The 21187-nt window shown below is 42.6% G+C and overlaps 1 protein-coding gene across 1 annotated transcript in view; it reads right to left on the bottom strand.

Annotated features, from left to right (window-relative positions):
• Positions 1 to 21187, bottom strand: part of Ddr (discoidin domain-containing receptor 2) — a 143926-nt gene that overhangs the window by 66436 nt on the left and 56303 nt on the right. The window contains exon 3 of the mRNA XM_076389685.1: positions 16464 to 16566. Coding sequence (XP_076245800.1) covers positions 16464 to 16566 — 103 coding nt within the window. The remainder of the gene's footprint in view (positions 1 to 16463; positions 16567 to 21187) is intronic.

Below are 21187 nucleotides of genomic sequence, written 5' to 3'. Positions count from 1 at the left end.
GCTAATGACCTGCGATCGTTACCGGCACACGCCGCAGCAACTATCTTCTCCCCGTCTCTGGCGAGTTTGTTATTCGAAAATGGGCCACCGATGCAGTTCGTGAACCTAACACCTTCTACTATTGTAATCATCTCCGCGACGATGAAACGCGACCTTTAGAATTCAAAGCAATCAGAACTTTTACAGAAAGGGAACTTAAGAGAAGATGCAAGATCAAAATGAAATTTTTATTCAATTTTCAAGATTATTTGTAGCTAAAGAAGTTCGAAAATTTATGGGCTATTTGTATTTATTTGAAATAATATTTCAATTTGTCTGACAAATACTGGCTTCGACTACTTACACTGTGTCTGGCCACAAATGGAGTTTACTACTCGCTGCGTGCTACTATAGGAAGTTATCGATACTTACTGAACTCATGAACAGGGATTTGGATTATTCTATTTATTGAGTGTTCGACAATCTGGAAGCTTATAAGCTAAATTAAACATTTATTGCGACACATACGCAATCAAAGTATGACGTGACGCTAGTTCCAAAAAAGATATGGCTCAGAAGGGTGGAGTTTTACGATCACGAAGGAGTAAAATCAGCAGTTGTTGTGTGAGAGGAATTGACGTCACGGTCATTCCCGTCGTCTTATTATATTCCTGGAGGACAGCTGATATTCAGGACACGCTCGCAGACCACTCGCTTTCTTTTATTACCTCGTGCCGTACGTGACACTCGACCGCTCGCTGTAACGACGATGAACCACCCTTTTATCTTTCTTTACGCAGCGCGTCTGAACTAATTAAATTTTTCCATAACACGGCAATTTCGATGACAACGCGCCACTCCGTTAAAAGAATCGAGATGTACTTGAAGAACCTGGGTGGGTTCAGCGAAATTGTGTACTATTTTGCGAAGATTAATGCTGTCGCTAATTAGACGCGAAACGAGCAACGATTACGTTACGTGGCACACCCGAGAAGACAAAGCGCACCATGTTGCTGGAACTGCAGCCAAAAATATGTATTTCAGCTTAACAAGCTGACCTACTTCGCGACTTTTTAAGGAAAGGCAAAGTTCTTAGGGAAACATACTTAAGAAGTATTTAGAAGTCGTTAAAAAAGTAACAATTATTTTAGATTGAAAAATAATGGCGGAGAAGCATTGTGAAGTTTGAAGAAATTACAGTAAGAGCGAACTGAGGAAAAGTGGTTGGATACTGTAATTCCTCTGTGAAGGAGTAATTTAATTCCTCATTGGTCGGTTTCTCGATGTAATCATAAATATTGTTCTCTTCCACTGGAATTCTCCTCTCGAAGTTTACTGAACCGTGTAACTATGAAGTACCTTTGTTTGTTACTTAAACACGAATTACAAGTAAAAAGCATTAAGCGTTACCTGAAGTATCCAAATCGATGATTCAACCATTGAATTAAATCGTGGCAATTGTCGAACTCAAAATATTAAATAAATTTCACAAACACTTAAAAACAGAAGTTCACTGATTACTACTAAAAAATATTAGCATCAGAGGAAATATATTTTGCAGACCAAGAACTCCAACCACTTCCTAGAATCCCTTAAGCACTAAGGTGCATTCCAAGGCGCGAGTACGTCTTCAGTATCAAGTCCCACGAACACTTACACTGTGCAGGCTGATTTATCGCGCAGCCAATGACACGAAGAGGAACGTGCACGCGTGCCACGTGTTGCTTCCCTACGTCTTCCACGATTCGTCAGATTATTTCCAACGACCCCCAGACGCGACCCAGGGTTCCCGCTGCCTCACAATTGCTGACTACATATCCAAAGCTCTCGAGGAACTGGAGTAAAATCGACGAACAGATCCCATTCTCGTGACCGAAGTGAATCGTTCCCCTAACTTTTCCAATCTCGTCCTCACGCAAGTTGTTTCGCAGGTCAACGAGTCTTCCCAGTTTGCTCGGTCGATCGAATATTTTCGATGAACTATCATATAGGGAGGCCGTATGCGACGCGACGCGGATTTATAGGGAAGCGTCGCATTATGACGTGCCAATGGGGACGCAGATGGGGTGATCTGAATGCACTGGGTGTCCCATTTTAATTTCACAGTGATTCTCTTGAGGATTTGTAGGGAAGTTATTTTTCCATTTGAAACTGGAAAATGGTTATTCTTTTGGGTAGAGTATTATTTTTTTATAATGTCCATTTCATAATTATTGTACGCAGAACAAACGAGTGAGCCAGGAAGGATTAAATTCTCTTGAACCAAGTAGAGCAATTTTTTATAGTTAGTGCTTTTATTTTATAACTGTACGGTGACAGAAACTGTGCTGCTTAATAGAATTTAATTGTTAAATTTGCACTCTGTTTGTCATATTTTCTAGGTTTGTCGAATATTATACGCATTTTATCATTTGTCACACATTTCAGATTTTCATAAATGCATAAAAACTGCAATCTAATCATTCGTCTACATCAAAATTATCGAATAAGCAATAGGAAATTTGAAAAGTTAGAAATTTGCGATTATAAGGCCTATATACATATATCTCTATACTATAACAAAGTATCAAATATCATAGACTACCTTAGACAATCAAAATTTTCAAAAAAAGTCTGCAAAACGTTCCTGCCACTGTGCAAAACCTTCCTAACATAAAATCACCTACTAAATTATCCAAGGCAACCCTCTCGATTACATCAGGGACACCCCGTACACCTTGAACGTCGTTTCTTCACGCTCGCGCAGGCACCTGTCCCTCGTTCGCCCTTACCCCCCAACCAGCAGAGAGCTTGCGGGAACGGTTATCGAATATGCCAGGAATGCTGCCGCCGAATATGCCATCAGCCAAATGATCCGTGAAAATTCCAGCTGGCCCAGCCGCGATTTTACGCGAGCCCGATCGCTCCTTTTTTGCTCGTGCACGTGCACAGCCCGTATACGCTAGACGGAAAGCACAGTCTCGTTCGAAGAACGACGGGGAAAAAGCTCCGCTAGTATACGTGGGAGCCATCGATATTAAAGCTCATACTGAATGACAGCGATGCTCGATGGAACGGCACGGATTGATTCTGCCTCCATTTCGCAGCGATCCGTGGATCTCGATATACGGGAGCACTTGTCAATAAATAGAACCTCCCCCAGCTCATCCAGCCTCCCTTACCATCCTCTTTTTATCAATCGTCTTGAAAATTCGCGGCGCGTCAATCATGGGCATCCACGACGTCCCAGGGCTTCGAAATGGAAACGTTTTAAGCAGTCAAGACAGGAGGGAGTAGGAAATGAAATTTCTGAAAAATAGAGTGCTCGAGATGAGGTATCGTTGCTTGGGAAAACGAGGCTTAATGAGGGGATTCCTGGCGAAAAGAATTCGCGATCGCTGGAATTAAATTCGTTGTGTGCTGATTTGTCAGCGAGTCTTCGTTCTGTGCTTTCTCCTGTGGTCGCAAAGTTTCATTGGCTGGGATTTAATTAAGAAGATGGTGGTGATCTTCGGGGCGAGGCTAACACGTCCTCTATAAAATTTTCCACGCTATCTGGGCTGCCCTACGTAAGGGCTGCTCTTAAATTGGACCTCGCTCTCGAGTCTACACGAAGGAAGCGACGCGATTTTTCCGCTGTCGCAGACCCTTGGCTCTTTGATCTTCGGGTGTTGCGCGACGCCACCAGCAGCGTTCCAAAATCGACGATCCTTTTTCAAAGTCGCCCGCTATGGACGATAAACGGGATAAAAAAGCAGTGGGTTATACATTTATAATACCGTGGCGCCTTATCTCGGTATCCTTCGCGCTGGTTACAGATGGCGGCTGCTGGGACACTTCCGGCTCGATCCCCTGGGAGGACTTCCACAAGTCAAACTCATTCTGTAGATGATCCCATTTTTGATGGTTTGACAGTATTTGGTCTTTTTTATGTGGGTGGTATATTCTTATCAATGCTATGTATCATTCTCACAATTTTGTACCTCAAAGCCAGACAAATATATACTCATTTTTTTTAAATTAAATGTTTTACAGGATCCTATTGCTTTCTCTTCGGTTTATTAGAATAACAGGAATTTAGTTATGTTATATTGTAGGTGAAGGAAATTTTATACTACATTCTGGAAAATTTGGATTTGAAGTTTAATTAACCCTACCTTAGCGTCATGTACAAAAACTAAAATATCTGTAAAATTTTCATCGGGGATTATATGTTGCTCGTTGGACACAGCAGCGTGATTTCAACAGGAACTACCATAATCTGACGCTGGCTAAACAAGACAGCCAATTTATGGGAATCCCTGCGCTGCAACTAGCAACTCAGAAATTTGAGTGTTTCTACAGGCTAAACTTATAACGAGAAGACTCCTCTAAAGTGTCACCAATCTAACAACAACAAGTAGTATTACTTACTTCATATACCATAAATCCAGGCTAGAAACTAGACGATTGGGAAACGTTCAGTAAAAGTAGTGAGATAATATCTCCTTGAATATGACCAATGAAACCAGAGGTAGCAGCGGCTGCCAGTCCTTCCGTAATTTATGTGACCGATTTAAATAAATTTTAAGCAAAGTTTCTGCGCTGGGTGGGTGAATAATTGTAGTTTAATCGATGCTTCGACTGTTCCAGTTTCAGGGAGAAAACAAAGGGAGAACCAGTTTTCGCGGAAACAGGGAAACTTTTCAGGGAAACCTGCACTGATGAAAATTGCGTGGCCAGGCATATTTCAATGGGGACAGTTCACAGAAATATACCGTTGACTTTGTTCGTTGGCAGTACTCGATGAATACTTGTCTCACAGGGACAGTTAGACTATTCAGAGCTTTTTTGGTGTATCTGTTCTACTTGGAATTTTCAGTTACAGAGAGATGTAACTTCAAATACGAGCTACCGAGGTGTTGATATTGACTGTGAAGCTGCGTGTTTGTGTTTTCAGGTTTTGCGCGATAATCAAAGAGTAGAGAAAATAGCGAGATGTGGTCAGAAACTAGAAACGAAAGCTGTAGTAATATAGAAAGATCTGATATAAATTGTTATGATACATTTGTGGCTAATACTTTGGCTTTAAATAAATTAATACTTTGACTTAAAATGTTTCCAATCTTTTCATTTCCTTATTCCAGTATATGCAACTACCCTTTCATTAATAAAGGGATGTAAAGAAAATCGGTGTCATACATCGAGTAGGTTATTTAAGGAAATTCCCCCTTGCAAGAGAAATTGCCAAAGTGCAAAGCTTTTATCGTAGCACGCGGATAATGAAAGCTTTTATAAACTAAAGCAAGGCCAAAGTTTCAGCTCGCCGTATATGAGACACGACAATCCGCGAAAGTCATCCCCGACACGACCGGAAACTCTTTCGTCGGTGTGTCGTTCGTCGAGATACGTGATTCCCGTTTCATGAGACGACAACTTGCTGCAACAACTTCGGGCTCGTTGTACCGACTTAAAGTTCCCGCTATCGTGCAAAGCCTAAATTCAATCCTGAGGAACAAAGTTTCGAGCGGCGCCAGCGCTGGGTCAGTAAAGAGGTCAAACGAGATTTTTCATCGAGTTCACGAGAAGGAAACCCCTCGAAAGTAGCAAAAACAAGTCATCATGTACACTTCACATACAATACGAACGATAATGGAATATTTGTGAGATATATTTGTACTCTAGATAAAACTAATGATCAAGGGACCTCCTGTTCCCACAGGAATACAGCTTCATTTTTAATACTTACAAGTCATGATAAACACAGCACCATTTTCCTAAGTCACTAATTTTTCCTTCGATCCACCTTTCAATCCTCTCGAAATCCTCTCCAAACCACTTTAACCTGTTCCAACACTTCCAAATGGGCTCGAACTCTGTCGATGCGCCCCGACCAACTCGAATTCGCCTCCGCCATCTGTAACCCTCCCTAATAGCTCGGGCAGCAACACATTGAAAACGTCTAATCTCTCACTTTCCATAAACGTTGACTTCAATCTCCGAAGGATCTCGAACGAAATCAAGTTTCCAATCCGGTCAATAGAGCAAAGTCGGTTTAAATTCAATCTAGCTCTCGAACGAGCGCAAATCTGCGATCAACGAACGGGCTGGCGAATAGACTCTAAAAATACGCGGCGCGAAGAAGATCGATTCGAGGACAGTAAATTTCCGAGCGGAGGAGCCCGCCGTGGGAGGTGGTGGGCTCGATAAGGCAGACGCGCCGCGTCACCGATGATTGCAAATACAATTTCGCGTTATCGCTAACGAGAATTTCGTCTCGGTTGCTCATGGTTTTGCGGGAGGGGGACGGGAAGCGGAATAAAGAGAAACGTGGAAGGTGGGGCGCGCGATACGCAGTCGATAGCCGATGAATCGAGACTGAACAGCGGGGAACGTGTGCACACGTGTTCCGTGCCCGAACACGGCGGCGAGGTTCCTCTGGCGAACGTAGCACGCGCGCGTACACGAACAGAGGACGCGTTCGCACGCTCCGAGCGCGGAAGCAGCGCAATAGATTTTCGTTATCGCAGAACGCCTCGCTTTCCACGCGCTAGAAGGAATAATGCCGATCCTGAGGCGAATCGACTGTCGTGCTCCTCGGCGAGAACTCGATACTCTGATACGATTTTCGATCGTTACTTCGAATCAGGGAGCATCGGAGACGTGGGGAGCGAAGTCGTCGTTGCAGAGGCGTGAGGGGGAGTTCGTGTGAATCGGGGATGAACGTCCACCCTCGCGTGAAAAGTGGGCTAGGTGCCTAACAGGGTAAGGAGGAGATTGCGCCATTCTCTTTCATTGTTTCCTTGGTATATAGGGGAGTAAGTGGAAAAGGTCAGTATATGGGCAGACCTGGTTAGACAATCTCCGTGGCAGACATTGTGCTTTATCTTGACTGTGGTAATGGTTTTGATAGTACTTTGAGGGTAGAAAATATTTCTGAATATCTTCGAAACAGCTACTTTAGTTAATTTAGGAGTTAAGGTATGTAAGTAGTGATACACCGTATATGGTCAGACGTGATCTAGTAACTGATATTATGGTTGATTATATAAAGCTATGAGTGTAATGTTTTAGTAAGCTACTTAGTAATAGTGTATAATAACATTGTCATATTATTAAATATGAATTATTCTGTAAATTAATTATTTCCTTCTTGCAATAAGATTTAAACACTCTCAACTTTCCACTCCGCGGAAACATTGTTTCACGTAAACGAGTATTTCACAAAGTTCCTCAGCTATGTCCTCAATGTTAATGTATTAAGAAAAAAGCTAAAGTCCTCTGTTTTAAAGTTATTAATTAATAACAATTATTTCCGTCAAGACCTTTTCATTAAAATACCTTTCCACAGATAACATCCCAGCTACTATAAAATACTCTACTCTCGCGCTACCGTTTCCCAACTCACCTCAGCTTTCATTTTTCAATTTCAATATAGCGTAATAAATACTAAAAGGAATGTGAGACATTTTTCCCGTAATTCTACAAACGTAATTAAAAGCAGTACAGCGGACGGGCTTAATCTATATTCCGTAATACACTTCCAGGGAAAAGTAATATTGATTTAGTGTAAAAATAGTTGTACCAGTGTGGAACCATATTACATTCAATTTTCATATAAAATTGATCCTTGCAATTATGGCAAGTTGAATTCAGCTCTCGATTATCGGTTTCGATTAAATATACAGAGCTGTCATCGAACATTTTCTATAACACTCACGAGCACAACGGATTCATAACGCCGCTGTTGAACGATTCATCTTGTTAACAACCACTATCACAATATCCAATCGATATTCATTATCGTCACCCACATTTCCACGGTAATATCTATCGCTCAAGCTCGAGCTGTCGTCGACGCTAAAAGCAAGTCTGTTATGCGTGCATTATACTCGTAAATGTCTTTCCTGGACGAGGATAAACGGTAAACGGTCGATTCCATTCCTAGGATTGTGGAAGAATCTGAGGAAAGATCGGCGTACGATGTCGATGCGATTTACGATGAGAATTGATGTTTAATAAAGGCCAGTCTACGATCCATAGTGATTGTAGGATCTAATATCTAATAAAACTAGAAGCACGTGTACAGTATGTCTTCATACAAACTTTATGCAATCAGTGATTATCAAGTTGCTAACTTCTGGAGTAGAGTAATCTTATATACCTCCGATACGTCGATGAGATTTTCTTTTTTCTGTTTTAAAAATTTGTTTTAGAGTGTATAGTGACCTTTCCTGGGTTAAAATCGAGGAAAGAAAAATTTCAATTTTTCAATTTCCAAGCACGTCAAAATATTATTTATTTTTTTCATAGTTCAAAAAGATCAAAGAATGTTGTAGTTTATATTGACTTATATTACGTCAAAGTAAAAATATATTTTCACATGAAAATGACGGAGAGCATACGTGTTATAAGGTTCTGCAATTTGCATTTAATTGGTCCGTGCAGAGAGACTCTAATATAAAAAAATCTTGTACTACGTAGTACATATATTGAGTAAAATTCTTCTCACAAAATGGTTGAGTTTTTTCCTGCTAGATACTGAATAGCAATTTGCTTCACGGTGAATTGGAAGGAAACGTTCCAGCCTCGTATTATAGTAAAACTACTGAGATACGATTCGCCGGGGATTATTAAAGATACCAAAAGTGTAACATAGCTGTTGTATCGGAAAATCGTTTCATCGATGGTATTCCCTTCGAACCGACCTACATACTGAGCGCTAGAATTTTCTGCAGTTTCATAAGACGAAGGTGAGCTTTGTTCTCGACTATGGTGAAGTTCCGTAAGTGCATGTCAATATTTGGGGGAACGAATCGAAAGGAAAACGCAAATAAAGAGTTTTGCGTGGATATGGGTCGTACGTGTTGTTGCTCCCGAGTTTTGATGGATTAGAATCGGAAAAATTGGACTTCTTCTGAGGTAGCCTTCTTGAATCGTAAAAAGCTTGATCGAAGAACATGTTGCTTTCTTGAATAATATGTAACAGAGTTCAGAAACATGGGTCTGCTTTGAGGCAAGGTACCACACAGCTTAAAACTCTCTATGCAGTAGATATTCTATGCTTGAAGAAATTTTTAATAAAACCTTCACTACAGTAAACATCAAATTCCAGATCAGACCACATATTTTCCACAGTATTTATCTCAACGTAGCACTGGGAACTCCACAAAAAATTCCATACGAGTTTTTCCATTAATACTGTGAAGAATGTAAAATCCCCCATCGAACGAACACGCTGTACAAGAGCAACGCTTTTCCAGTGACGACCCAGTTGCATTCCAATGACTATGTTAATTTAACAAAGATAAAACGTCGCGGTTAAAGCGCAGCGGGATGTTATCGTACGAAGAACGACAGATCATCGTCTGCTACAAGGAATTACTCATTTCATATAAAGAACGAGCTACAAACCGACAGAAGAATCTAATCCTCACTACACTGACCTTTGGAACCTGAAAACGATTATAAAAAGGACTCGAAAGGTCGAAAACCTCTCAATCGATAGACCCAAGCCTGGAGGACCGATTGAAGGAGTGAACCGATCTGGCCGACTTTCTCCTCAAACGAGGGGAAATAATTTGCAACTATCTGCAAACAGTTTTCGTCTCTCGAAGGACAGTATAATCGGGGTGCTTTCAACGCGACTTCGATCGGCGACGAGAGCTGCAATTACGATAAGAATTCCACCGAGCTTTCGCATCGAATCATAGCTAGTGAAAGGAGGCCGAAACGAGTCAGCCAGGGCGCCAGAAATGGAGTCGAGAGACAAAGGGGCTTCGTGAGGATAAACGGTAAGAGCGATGGATCTCGCGGATAAAGGATTTTTAAGGGTCGTCCAAGTTAACAGTTACCGATTGATCTTCGAGGTATAAACCCACCCGTATTCCCTTTTTATGGGACGTCAAGAGAGGGATTGAAAGTCGGTTACGGGCTTTATTAAAATCTACTTGGATCGTTGGATGGGTGTTCCTCGAGAGGAAGGAATTCGCGTCGGTTTTAGAGGTGAAACGAATGTTCATTTATCAGATTTGTCCGGCGACCTATTCTCCCGGAACACGTTCAAGTGGAATTTATTAAAAGTAACTTCCATTGTAAATCCCGACGAGTTATCCGTGGAACAAAGAATCCCCTTCAGAATGATGTCCCCCCTCGCACGATTACACCGCTCTCGTTTCCCTTGACAATAAACCTGAAATCTGGAGGCACTTTCGAGAGCTGTATTAAAGAATCATTGAGACAAACTTGTAGCGTGGACTTAAAATTTTACTGGGGACTATAAACCGTAAGGAGGGGAATTTAAATTTCTGCGCAATGGCTAGGGCCTTCGTTCAACCCATTTACTCGGTTCGGTTTATTCCCAACCAAATTATGAAACCTATTGCGAGGGCCGTTAGGAAGTTTTAATTTAATTATTAAGCCTCTGACTGTGGCGCGGATCGAATGGGAACGTGGCAATCTGCTTTCTCATGGGTTTGCGTTAATTAATCTGGAAGGGGTTAATAATAAACAGAAAATACAGAGGCTAATAAAAGAAAGTTTGAAATTGGTCCGGGTACATATGAGTAATAGCAACTTTTACACTGGATATTGCAGTTCATTTACGTATCATAATCACGAGCACCATTATGAAGAAATTAGTCATAAATTAGCTATTCTAGCTGTTTCTTCAGAATTAGCAGTTAAGTTTGAAATAACCGACAGTCTGAATTTCTCGAAGTTAATAGCCAGCCCCATCACAGTAAATCTACTGAAACTAGCTTCAGACAATCGCCACTTAAATCCCCTTCACGAAAAAAATTCAATCTTGGCCCAGCTCCCAGGGAATGGTCTCTACATTCTCTAATGTCTCTACATTCAACGAATTCGAGCCTGAAGGCACTCTCAGTGGTTCACGACGATACAAAAGTGAACGCGACGTAGCCTGGCCAGGATTTATGCGACGAAGTACGTTGTCACGCGAACCAAGGGGGTAGCCAGAAGGAACGGTTCCTGGAGGCATAATATGACGTATCGAGACTCGCCGTGCCAGTGGGACCACGGTACCTGGTTCGCGGGGACGATACGGACGTGGAAAAATAAAAAATCCGACAGCCAAGTAGATGGAGAGGCTCGAGGGGGTTGAGGGTGTAGTTGTCGGTCCATAAATCACTGGAACGAGAGAGGGAGCAGAAACGGCAGCGGGGTTTTCGAATCGTAACAAAGTGGAAGATAGCCCAGCTGGAAGGTCGGGGAGAATATGGCCACCATTTTTCGTTGGCTTCGTCCGCTGAAAGCACACGTAACGGCCTAGGACGTTTTATGTCTGCGTGATTCCGCCTTTTCACTCTGCCCTCCCCACGTCGAAGATTTCGGCCTGTCACGCTTGAAGCTTCCACTCGTTTTTTGCCTCCCTGTCTACCCCTCGCGTATTTACTTCTCCTTTTCTCGGTGTCTTTTCACCGTGCCCTTTCTCCCCCACTCCATCCATCCTTCCTACGCTTGACCACCCCTCGTCACTCCTTTTTCGTGCCAGGTCTAAAGCGATACGAATGGCCACTAGCTCGGCCACCAAAACGAGGACTTTTTCCCTCGCACGTACCGATACCAGCTTCGCGCGGCCCTCTATCGATCGACGCTTTTTGCCAGCGAATGTCTCCTCGCGCTAACTCCTTTCATCGCGCCTCGTGTCTGTTTCTACGTCTGTCTAGCTGCGTTCCTGACAGAACTTCGCGCACACCCAACTGTGGCCGTCGCGACGGAGGAATTCCCTCGTCGAGGGTCAACGCCTGTCCGCGGGGCAAGGCCGAATATTCTTCGTGTCTGGCATTCCAAGCTCACGCGATGTAACGCGGGCACGTGCCTATCTCGTGGGACCGTGGACGATCGTATCGGAGACCATTCTTCCATTATATTTTCGGGGTTGGTGATATACTAGGAAAGTGTGGAGCCGTGATGTATGAATTGATCGTGCGTTTTGTGAGAATGTAGAGGGTATATAAAAAGTTGTGGGGTTAGTGGAAAACTGGTAACTTTATATGAAAGTATTAGTCGAAGATGTGAGACAGTAGCTTCTGATTTAGAGTTTTAGTTTTGAGGCAGGTTTTAGAAGTACTTGGGGCGAGAGGAACAGATGGTCTGACCACTGACTTAATCTACTGCCCTAAGTAATCAAGTAGTCTACTCTAAAGGCTGCTGAATTCGTCTCGATTGCTGTGCATGTGTCTACTATAAAAGGACCTATGGTCATAAAATTAAGAAAAATTCTATTCTATTTTTTCTATTTTCCTCAAAAATCTACTACCCGCAAAAAAGCTCTACATAGAGATTAATGAAATGAACACTCCAGTGTCCACGCTTTTTCACAAAAATTCTTTCTCAAAATGACACATGCAAAGTTGAAATCGATTTTTAACACGGCGTTGACGTAAAATTCCGTGACTGCGATATATTGTTGGTGAACCAACGAGCCCCTGTCTATCGTGAAAGTATAAAACGGTTTACACAGCGAGTGGACGACAAACACTTTTTCCGCTCACGCGTTCCTTCGATAAATATTTTTTTAGCCGATTACAAAACCGTCGGTACCAAACACGAGGTGCTTTGTGCGGCAACAATACGATGGGAATGTACTGCATATTTTACGGTGGAGAATCGGGAACGCCCGGCACAAAGCCGAATATATAGGTCAGAGTTGTAACGTTCGAACGAAACACGACGTTGTTTGTCACGGAAGACAAAAGACGGGGCGTGTATGAAACGGAGTTGCTTAAACTTTTAGATACACACTCTCGTGGCTGCGTTCTGCTTCGAAAGTATCTTGACAGGAAAGTCGGGGGAATTATTTTTGCTTAAACTTCGAGAAACATCTTCTTCAGGCATCTTCATATAAAATCGTTTAACACCTGTTCCATGGGAAGAGGAACGTGGTTTAAATAATCACGTTATTATAATAAATCTGTTATTAATTCTCTCCGAGTTGATTTTCAGAATTTGGAGTAATTACATGTGATTAAATATTAACGCACGAAGATGTTGAAATCTGAAAATTAATTTTGTAGAATCCATGCAGAGCAAGAGTACTCATTATAATTATCCTGCTCTTTACTAATTTGCTCAGTTCATCAGTAAGTGTATGAGTGGAGCTCGAACAATTTCTGAAGTATTTCATTAAGGTAGATGGATCTTAGAGTATTCTATCAAGATTTCATGGAACGAACCAATTTTCAAGTCCACAGTTGCCACGAGACAAATTAATAACTCCTAAGTTAATTTCACAATATAGTATTAGGACAAAATACTCAACGTTCGGGAGGTAACCTTATTTACGAATTAGCCCTCGACCTAGCAGCACCTTCAATCTACCCGCCAGACCCAACCCCTAATGGAAATGTATCTTTCATCTATAATTGTAATCGTCCGTTAGCGTGGCACGTTCCAGCTTATCAGGAATCGCGGCCTGATAGCGCGTGTACCGCGACAGACGAAAGCGGAGTCAGTGAACCCTCGGGGGTAAAGGGGAATTCGGGTCGTCTCAAGGTTCGCAACTTCGTTTCGTTCAACGATAAAATCGACGTAAAACCTGTCTCGATTCACAGGTATAAACGTGCGATTCTTGAACGTAGGAATTGAAGCAAACCTCTGATTCTTGGAATCTCATGCAAAATCTGCGCCAGACGAAAGCATCCTCTATTGTCTGCCAATGATCCACCTATTCTACTTGACAGGCGAAATCTTTGAGCGCAAACCGTGGAACCACGAAGCTAAGAATAGAAAGCAGTCGATTATTCGTTGTTGAAAGAGGTCGAGGTGATCGACGTATGGAAATTATTTCTGAGCCGAATGAATCGTATTTAGGGCAATCTTGTCGGATTCCGTCGCGAGCGAAACGCGGTCGTGAAAAATTAGCCGGGCCCAGGTCGTACCCCTTTTACTAGGAGGAGCAACGCCTCACCCTAATACAGATTTATTGCCGCCTAAGAGCCAGAGCTGGGCGTCCTAATACAGGTATTATGCTGACGCAGGAACGAGGAATTTACACGAAATTGGAGGTAATTTGTAGGGGTCGAGTTCAACCCCCGTCGACCCACCCCTCAGCCACCAACACCCACTCGTTCCCTCAATTCTATCCCCTGGACTACATCGAACCGGACTTGTGTACAGCTGTATACACGGTGTTCCTCGAATGTTTGGCTGAACTTGGTCATTCTATTCCACTAATTACATTGATGAAAAAGGCAGGTACGTTTCGCGTGTTAACAAGCAGCTTAATATTGCAAATTACAGAGTATACGTGGGCAAAAATATTGAAACTTAGTGGATATGTAGTTTATAAAATGAACTGCTCTATATTAATGCGACGAATTAATATTATCATTTATAGTCCTACTTGCTGGATAATTATAATTGTGTTTATTATACTGCTTCGAGTTAACTATGCTTTATGTGTTATTCAGACACTGGCAAGTTTAATTTAATTATTTTTTTTTAATTTCCAGAGAAGTATTCGTTTTCAGGTGAATAAAATATATTGACAAGGATAAAATATTTCAGGTCCACCCTGTGTATTCCCAAATTCCCAGAGAGTGACTTGTCGGAACGATGTAACTCTTGCACTGTCTCTACGTACAAATCCGAAACCTCGAATAAGCCGTTTTCGGGCTTAGCTTAACTATCCCAGGCTCTTGGCCAGTTGATTACCGATGGTCCAATTAAGATACTGTACGTTGAAATATTGTTACAACCTCATGTATCCAATTTAAGATTCTTATTAACAATGCCCTTTCCCAATTAATTTAAACATATCTTACAATCTCATATCCAGCCATACTACATTATGAGAGATTAAATATTCAAGCTCAATAACACCACCTATCGAGCTTTAGATCTGCAAAACAACGCCTCCGAGTTTTCAAAAGAACGTTGAAGACAGGAAAATAAAAATAACACAGACTAGGTTGTCAGACAAGGTTCTAATAAAAACGTCTGGAAGACAACTCCTCTTTTTGACAAACGATGGACACTCGATCCCAGATATTACGTCGAACTTAACTCACCCTTCCAATATTTTCTCGACGAAAGAGCCGGAATATATTTTCACCCCTACCCGTCTCCTTGTTCGGGTTTATCGTCGACGCGATTAATTCGATATTAGCAGTTTACAAGCGGCGTTTTTTGTTCGTGCACATCCCCCCATCGCGATATTCGTTGTAGCCCTCGATAACAGAATTTTATAAGCGTGCTTTCCAGGCCGTGTGCTATTTAAATTTTTAATGCGAACCAAGAGGCGGCACGGCACGGGACGAGTGCCCCGGAGGCAGCACAGCCTGAGATTTTAATCTCGCCGTTGTAATAAGAAATAAACCGAACAACCACCTAGTGGACTGGCTAATACCAGCCGCGGCGAAACGTTCGCCCGCGTCACGCGACCCAGATTGCGGAATAGAAAGAATTTCGACGCGATTAGAGAGCTTTACTCGGCCGCCGCGGACGTCGAATTATCGAGCTTAACCCTCCTAACGCCGTAGATTTATTTTCACCCCCTCCGCCTCGACGTGGGCGAGAGGCAGCGATTGCGTTTACGTACCGTGCCCAGTTAAACGCTCCCAACGATGCACTCTATTAAACCGCGTGAAATAAACTCGCTGTTGAAACGCGCAGAGGACCGAAATTTTATTGCTCGGGTAATGCATTAAAGCGAAGGGAAGCGGATCGTTTTCTAATTCGCGTAATCCGCGCGCTGAGGAAGGAGAGAGAGAAATCTGAGTAGCAATTGAAACTATTTGCTTCGCTCGATAAATTAAACTCTAGGCAATTTATAGGCAGAGCGCGAAATCGTTGGTAGGAATGGGGAAGGAGAATGTGATCATTAGAATGCAAATGTCGATCTATTTAGAAGAAATTTATAGGATAAGAAAATATAGAAAGTGTATACTAGATACGTTATGATACTAACAATAGAGAATGAAATGAATTTCTATTCAGGTTACACTTCTTCATGCATATTTGTGTATTTGCGTAGGATATTCGCGGAAGTGTAATTGTGTAAACAAAACTAATATCTTTATGTCGATTTAGTGCCGTCTGAGTAACTACTGACCTATACTACTTAGAAGAGTATATTTCTCGGGAATTATTGGTTTGCACTACTTGTCTCTCAGCTATACCAGCAATAATTCCTACTACTCGTTCGACCGTATGCTAATATTGACTTATACTACTTTCCTGCATCTCAATTAGTTTCTACTACTTTCTTATTATTCAACTGAACTCGGAAAAATCTTCACTACCATGAAAAGCAGAATCACACCTGTCATTTCTCTCTTCCCCAACTCTCAATTGTTCCCCTTTCTACTACGATAAAAAGTTCATATTTCAAGCACAGTCATTCTCATTGTCTATTGATTTCCATAGACCAGTGCAATAGAGTACGATCGTCCAACAGTCTCGGACTCACGCATTCCTCAAACCGGAAACTCTCCAGCGAGAAGATATGGCCGACTTGCCGAGCTGCAGTCGAGCATTTCGCGATATCATTGTTCACTTACCTGGCATGTTTCGGGCCAAGACTGGGATCGTACATAGAGCTGGCCGATATGTCTTCATCGGGGATTTCTCCATTCTCCATGCCCAGAGCCTCGGTGCATTGTCCTGAAAGGATTCACAGCGGCATTAGACAGAGTCCAATATCCATCCACGCTTTGACAATTTTCGGCTTTAAATCGACTGTGGACGGACTTAGCCAGGCGGAAATGAACTGCTAATGAATGGGTTACGATTTTCTGGCTGGAAATTTTAAGTGGACATCGTCCCCGTGGAATCTTTCTCTCTTCATTAACTGTGCTTCTATTTGCAGTGTTACGTTGAGGGCCATGAAATGATCATTTCAAACGGGAGGGATTAAATTATAGAATTCTCTTCTGTTTAATGTTCTTATTTTAAGAATTATTATAACTAGTTTTACTATGAATTTAGGAATAAAAATTGCTGTATCATAAGAAAAAGAATATCTGATTCTAATAAGCTTCTTGTATGAATACTAAGTCAATGCTTTGTGAAGTCCAGAGAGACAATTCAAAGTCCACTACCAAAGACAAATACTTTTTCATCATTCTATAAATGTCAATGGACTTCTTCAGTAATTCGTACACGCTTTGACTCTGCACGCTGCTAGAATTTCGAATTCATTTCACAGCTCGAAACAGTAACGTTCCCACAAAATACACAGCAGTACGTTCCTAACGATACGGCCACGATCACGTGAAAATTCTCCGTCGAAATCCTCGGGAACAGAAGTCGTCAGAGGCACGTGACTTCGTTTCCCGGGGTTTGCACACACAGGTCCCCAATCGAGGTCTTTGGTCAGTTACAATCGAACTTTCTTTCTCATTTTCCTCCGCTCGTAAAAGTTCACTAGTTCGCTAGCGATGACCACAGCAAACGAAAGAAGCAAGAACACCTATAAAAGTGAGACACGACCATAACCACCATAAATATTGCACAACCAACTAATTCTGCGTGTGTACCGACGTTAATGTTTCAGTTCTTCATGCAGTTCCTTCGACCCTCGATTCCTCAGGAATTCCTGCGATCCCTACGTCCAATGACAAACAGTTCTCTCGAATGGTGGTAAATGGCGTATTTACGTGAATAACTAGCTGTAATAAATCGTCGAACCTATAGTGTCACGGCGTGGGTCACGCTACAGGTCATGCCACGTTGCTACACTTAAGCTACGACAGTGCAGTTACGCTGGAAAGTTTCAAAACTGCAGAATGCAGCGGACGTGGGATTAGCCCCGGTCTGCAGAGGAAGAGACCCTGTGTAACCCAGCTATAGCCTTCGTGAAGTGGTATTATAACGGACGAGACTTTGCTTGTGTTTGTAACTGTCCCCTAGGTTTCAGCCACCGTCCATTATAAGCGCAAACTTGCTGGATCGCAACAAAGTCTTCGTTTAGTCAGATCTTCTGTCGAATGCGCTTGGGAAGCCTCGAATGTTAAATTGGCTAAGCGTGTGACCCTTGTGATAATACGTCATTTATATGGGAATCGAGTGCTGGAAGTTTGTCCTACATCCGATGGGGACGAAGTCCTATTGAAGTTGGGACGTGATGACAGAAGCTGAGGGTTCATAACAGTTGATAATGAAGAAATGAAATATTAAGAAAGATGTCTTGTAAGGCTCGATGGTGAATGCGTCAGACTTGTGGGACCCAAAATGGTCGACGATAAGTCTGAGGGGGTCTTAGAGGTCTCAGAGGACCGAAAGATTCTACAATCCTGTTGTAGTATCTCGCGAACGTAGAATCGGGTCACGTCGACTATTTAAGACCCTTCCAAACCTCTCGAGGCTCTCTTCAAACCCTCTTGGATTCATGAGACATTCCAGAATCTCTGGAAAATTCCAAACTTTCCGAAAGCTACGAAACTCCTCGGTAACCCTTTGACCCCCGAACTTGCTACAACAGAGGGTACTTTGGGACCCCCTGGAACCACTCATTAAAACTCCAGGGATCTGCCTACATGTAGTGTCAAGAATCCACAGTTATCGAGTTTCATTAATGTTGGACCTGTGCCACCATTGCATACGAGTTTACGCCTAACCTAGACCCCCAAATTCAGGCATTTCAATATTGAATACTGGCTCTGTCTTGCTTACCTTTACTCTACAATTCACAGTACGAAATTCTAACCGTGGTTCTACGATGCATATGAAATTCTATCCAGCTTTACGATATAATCATTTGCGCCAATAAGGAAGAACGAAACTGTTATTCTATGAATGACGTAACAAACGTTGCAAGTACGAAATATGGGTCGCCTAGAATTAACAGAGGTGCGAGTCGAGTTTACAGTTTGCCGACTGCAGCTGTCACATGAACTAATAATAATACAATTAGCCTCCGCGCGTGTTAGCTAGTCAATGTTGCAACGGGCGAAACTTCGCTCGATGCTGCTTCTTACGTCCCTTGATTCTACAAACTGCTTTCCACATTTTGTACCAAGCTGCCTTCTCTGCATAGAAGAGCAATACTGTTTTTCAACCCCCTTGGGCAAATCGCATTTTCCTATGTAGTACTATGCTGGTAATCTTATCTTCCCTGAAAATATACACCTACAACGTTTCTTGTTGTCTTCCTGAACTTTACTCGTATGCGGTTCACCCACAGGCTACTATTAGTGAATGCTCTGTCTACTAATTAAACTTTTTCCTGCATGGTGTGGACATTGTTGTTCAGTACGCTAAACAATTCACGTGATTTCTGTTTTGTTTGTCGCAGATATCGTCAATTATTCAAGCGCTGATGCCACAAAAAATTCATAGTGATTTATTAAAATACGGTAAATAAGTCTGAACATTTATTTGAACTTTTATTAAATAACGAACGTCTAGGAAACTCTATTCGATGAAATACGCTGGTGATTACTATAAACTCCCTCAAGACACTATCAGTCTTCTACTTCCCCACCCACCCTTCACTCTAACCAGCAGAGATTCTACAATACCAGCTCTCTCCGACATGGAATCCCAGTTCTCGGATAGGTCGCAAATCACTTCGTAGATTCAATGCTGTCCTTCGTCGCCGAGTAAATTAGCTAGCATAACACACTCTATAGGCGCAAAAGTTCTGGCAGCGTCGGTGAGTGGCGCGGAAACTCGAAGTACGCCGGCATAATTGCTCAGTGGAATAAAACATTTGCCGAGCGACACGTTCGCCATTGTTCCCCGTTGCCAATGCGCCGCGGCCGTCGTCTGCGCTCGTCGGCCGTACTTCGTCAGATAGCTACGGCCTAGTTCTCTTTGCAATTCAATCCTTAGAACTGTCGCCATCCTGGCGGCGCGGCAACTTCGATCGCAGAGTACCGGCTGGTACGCCTCTTTATGCAGCATCCATTACTGGGCCAAACTGCTGCCCGAGAGATGAACCGTGCCGTAATTATCGAACTCGCGACACAGACGAGCGGCGACACGAAGAGCCGACGGAGCTCGCGCAGGTGTCCCGAGGACCAAAAATTGCATGGAAACGGGACTAGCGTCTCGCGGTGTGCTCTGAAATTCGTCGGTCTGTAGAAATCGAGCACCGAAAATGGAGAATTGGTTGCAACGACCCTTTATCGTGTGCATTTGGCCCAGTTTCCACGCACTTTTCAATTAAACTTCGCGCAACGTTTGCTTTTAGCGGTTTGCTGAAAGCAGATTGAAGTTTGACTCCTGCACACGAAAACTGCCTGCCCCATTGTGTGTGAGTTGGAGGAAATATTAAGTGACACGGTGAACGGAATAACTCGTGACGCGCAGTTTGGAGGGAGAGGAAGAAACTAGAGAAATGGATTGAATTCAATTGGGAGTGGAATATGAGAACCATTTGTGATATGAGTGTTAAGGGATTCTTCAAGCATTCAGAAATTCGACCTCAGAAGCTAAAATAAATTAATCAGATAGGGAGTTTAAAAATATATTTGGGTACTTGAAAGTCTTCAGCAATTCCTTAACATTTCTTTTACCATCGTATCATCTAAATCAAGTAGCCTCTTTCCGTATATTTAGTAGATATGCAAATTGGCTAATACTCGCGAGTCGTCAATCGTATTTAGCAGGAGCTACACAGAATCTCGTGTTATCAAAAAATTCCCCTTCCACTTCGCCAGGCACAATCTTTCAGCGGCGAGTGAAAATATCGCATTTTCACTCAACGACGTGAATTATTACTTGAAGGAGCTTGACGGCCGATGTCATGTTCTGAAGTAATACGTCAAGCTGACGTACCGTGATATTTCAGACGCAACGCTCTTGCACGCGACACGCGCATAATGGAGGGCTCGAATGGATTACTAGACGATCGAGATCATGTTCGTCCCCGTTCGATCGCAATTCAAATACGAATTCTGAAGGCGATCGACCCCGAGATTGCTTCACAGTTTTTACATTCAGATTTCTGCGAGAAATCGATCGAACGAAACAAAGGCTACTAGAATCTTAAGGAATATTCCTTTGTCGCCTGAAATTATTCCCACATATTGAAATCCTTTGATTAAACAGAGGTATCAATCTATTCGCTCGTAATTACTCGCTCGCTTGAATGGAATTCATCCAACGCTTGTTATCCTTTCGACGCTCAGCGTTTCTCGCGATTCAGGCGGATTAATTAAACAAGCCGAGAAAAAGGCAGCCGATTCGATAAAATAAATTCACCGTCGTCGCGGCTATGAAACACCGGTTACGTTCTCGCGTCGAGCGGCAGAAAAACGCGAATCAATTTGCAATTCGA

This window comes from Calliopsis andreniformis, chromosome 2 (genome assembly GCF_051401765.1).
Source record: "Calliopsis andreniformis isolate RMS-2024a chromosome 2, iyCalAndr_principal, whole genome shotgun sequence".
In the NCBI taxonomy this organism is placed as follows: Eukaryota; Metazoa; Arthropoda; class Insecta; order Hymenoptera; family Andrenidae; genus Calliopsis; species Calliopsis andreniformis.
Note: the sequence above shows the minus strand (reverse complement) of the source record. Positions and strands in the feature narration are given on the sequence as shown.